We start from the raw sequence: 611 nt of genomic DNA on the forward strand, positions 1-611 counted from the left end.
GCCAAGAGGTGGCATGTGATGACATTCTGCCAAATGCTTCTTGGGCCAGGGACCAAAACCTACGTGTCAACCCATCCATGGTCGCCACAGATCTCGATGGCCTTGACGTGCTCTCCAGCTGAGATGTACATCTCCACGGCGGCTTTGGGCTCCTTGATATTCCTGGCCCAGTCAGCCTGTTTGGTGATTAGCATCTTTGTTTCTTTGGGGTCTCCAGATCCAAGGAAATCCTGAGGAAGCACAACAAACAAAAACACTCTGGATCAGGACTTCCTGCACCAGCATTACATCAGGCTCTTCTAGCAGCAAGGGCGGGCTCCACGTGGCTGAAGCAGGCAACCAGGAGGCAGGTGGGGCCGTCCCTGAGAGGCTGAGTTGGGGGTGTCCCAGGTCTCAAGAAGGGCCATCTTGGGCTGCCCTGCAGGTGTTCCTGGGGGATTCTGGGACAGCGTCAAGGACACTGGCCCCCCAGTGCCTCCTTCCCTTCTCACAAACGGGCGTTTGTTCTTCGGCTAAACAATACTTTCTGGACTGTTTGGGGCACTGCACATGAAGTCTTCAGGGTGGGGGGTTCACGGTCAGTCTATCTCTCTCTCACATATAGTTTGATA

General features: G+C 54.7%; 1 protein-coding gene across 1 annotated transcript in view; it reads right to left on the reverse strand.

Annotated features, from left to right (window-relative positions):
- LOC108286939 (intraflagellar transport protein 122 homolog) overlaps positions 1 to 226 on the reverse strand; it is a 2,206-nt gene extending 1,980 nt beyond the window's left edge. The window contains exon 1 of the mRNA XM_017505094.2: positions 64 to 226. Within this exon, the coding sequence (XP_017360583.1) occupies positions 64 to 194 (131 nt within the window). The 5' untranslated portion in view covers positions 195 to 226. The remainder of the gene's footprint in view (positions 1 to 63) is intronic.
- Between the last annotated feature and the right edge of the window lie 385 nt (positions 227 to 611).

This window comes from Cebus imitator, unplaced genomic scaffold (assembly GCF_001604975.1).
Source record: "Cebus imitator isolate Cc_AM_T3 unplaced genomic scaffold, Cebus_imitator-1.0 Scaffold332, whole genome shotgun sequence".
Taxonomy (NCBI): Eukaryota; Metazoa; Chordata; class Mammalia; order Primates; family Cebidae; genus Cebus; species Cebus imitator.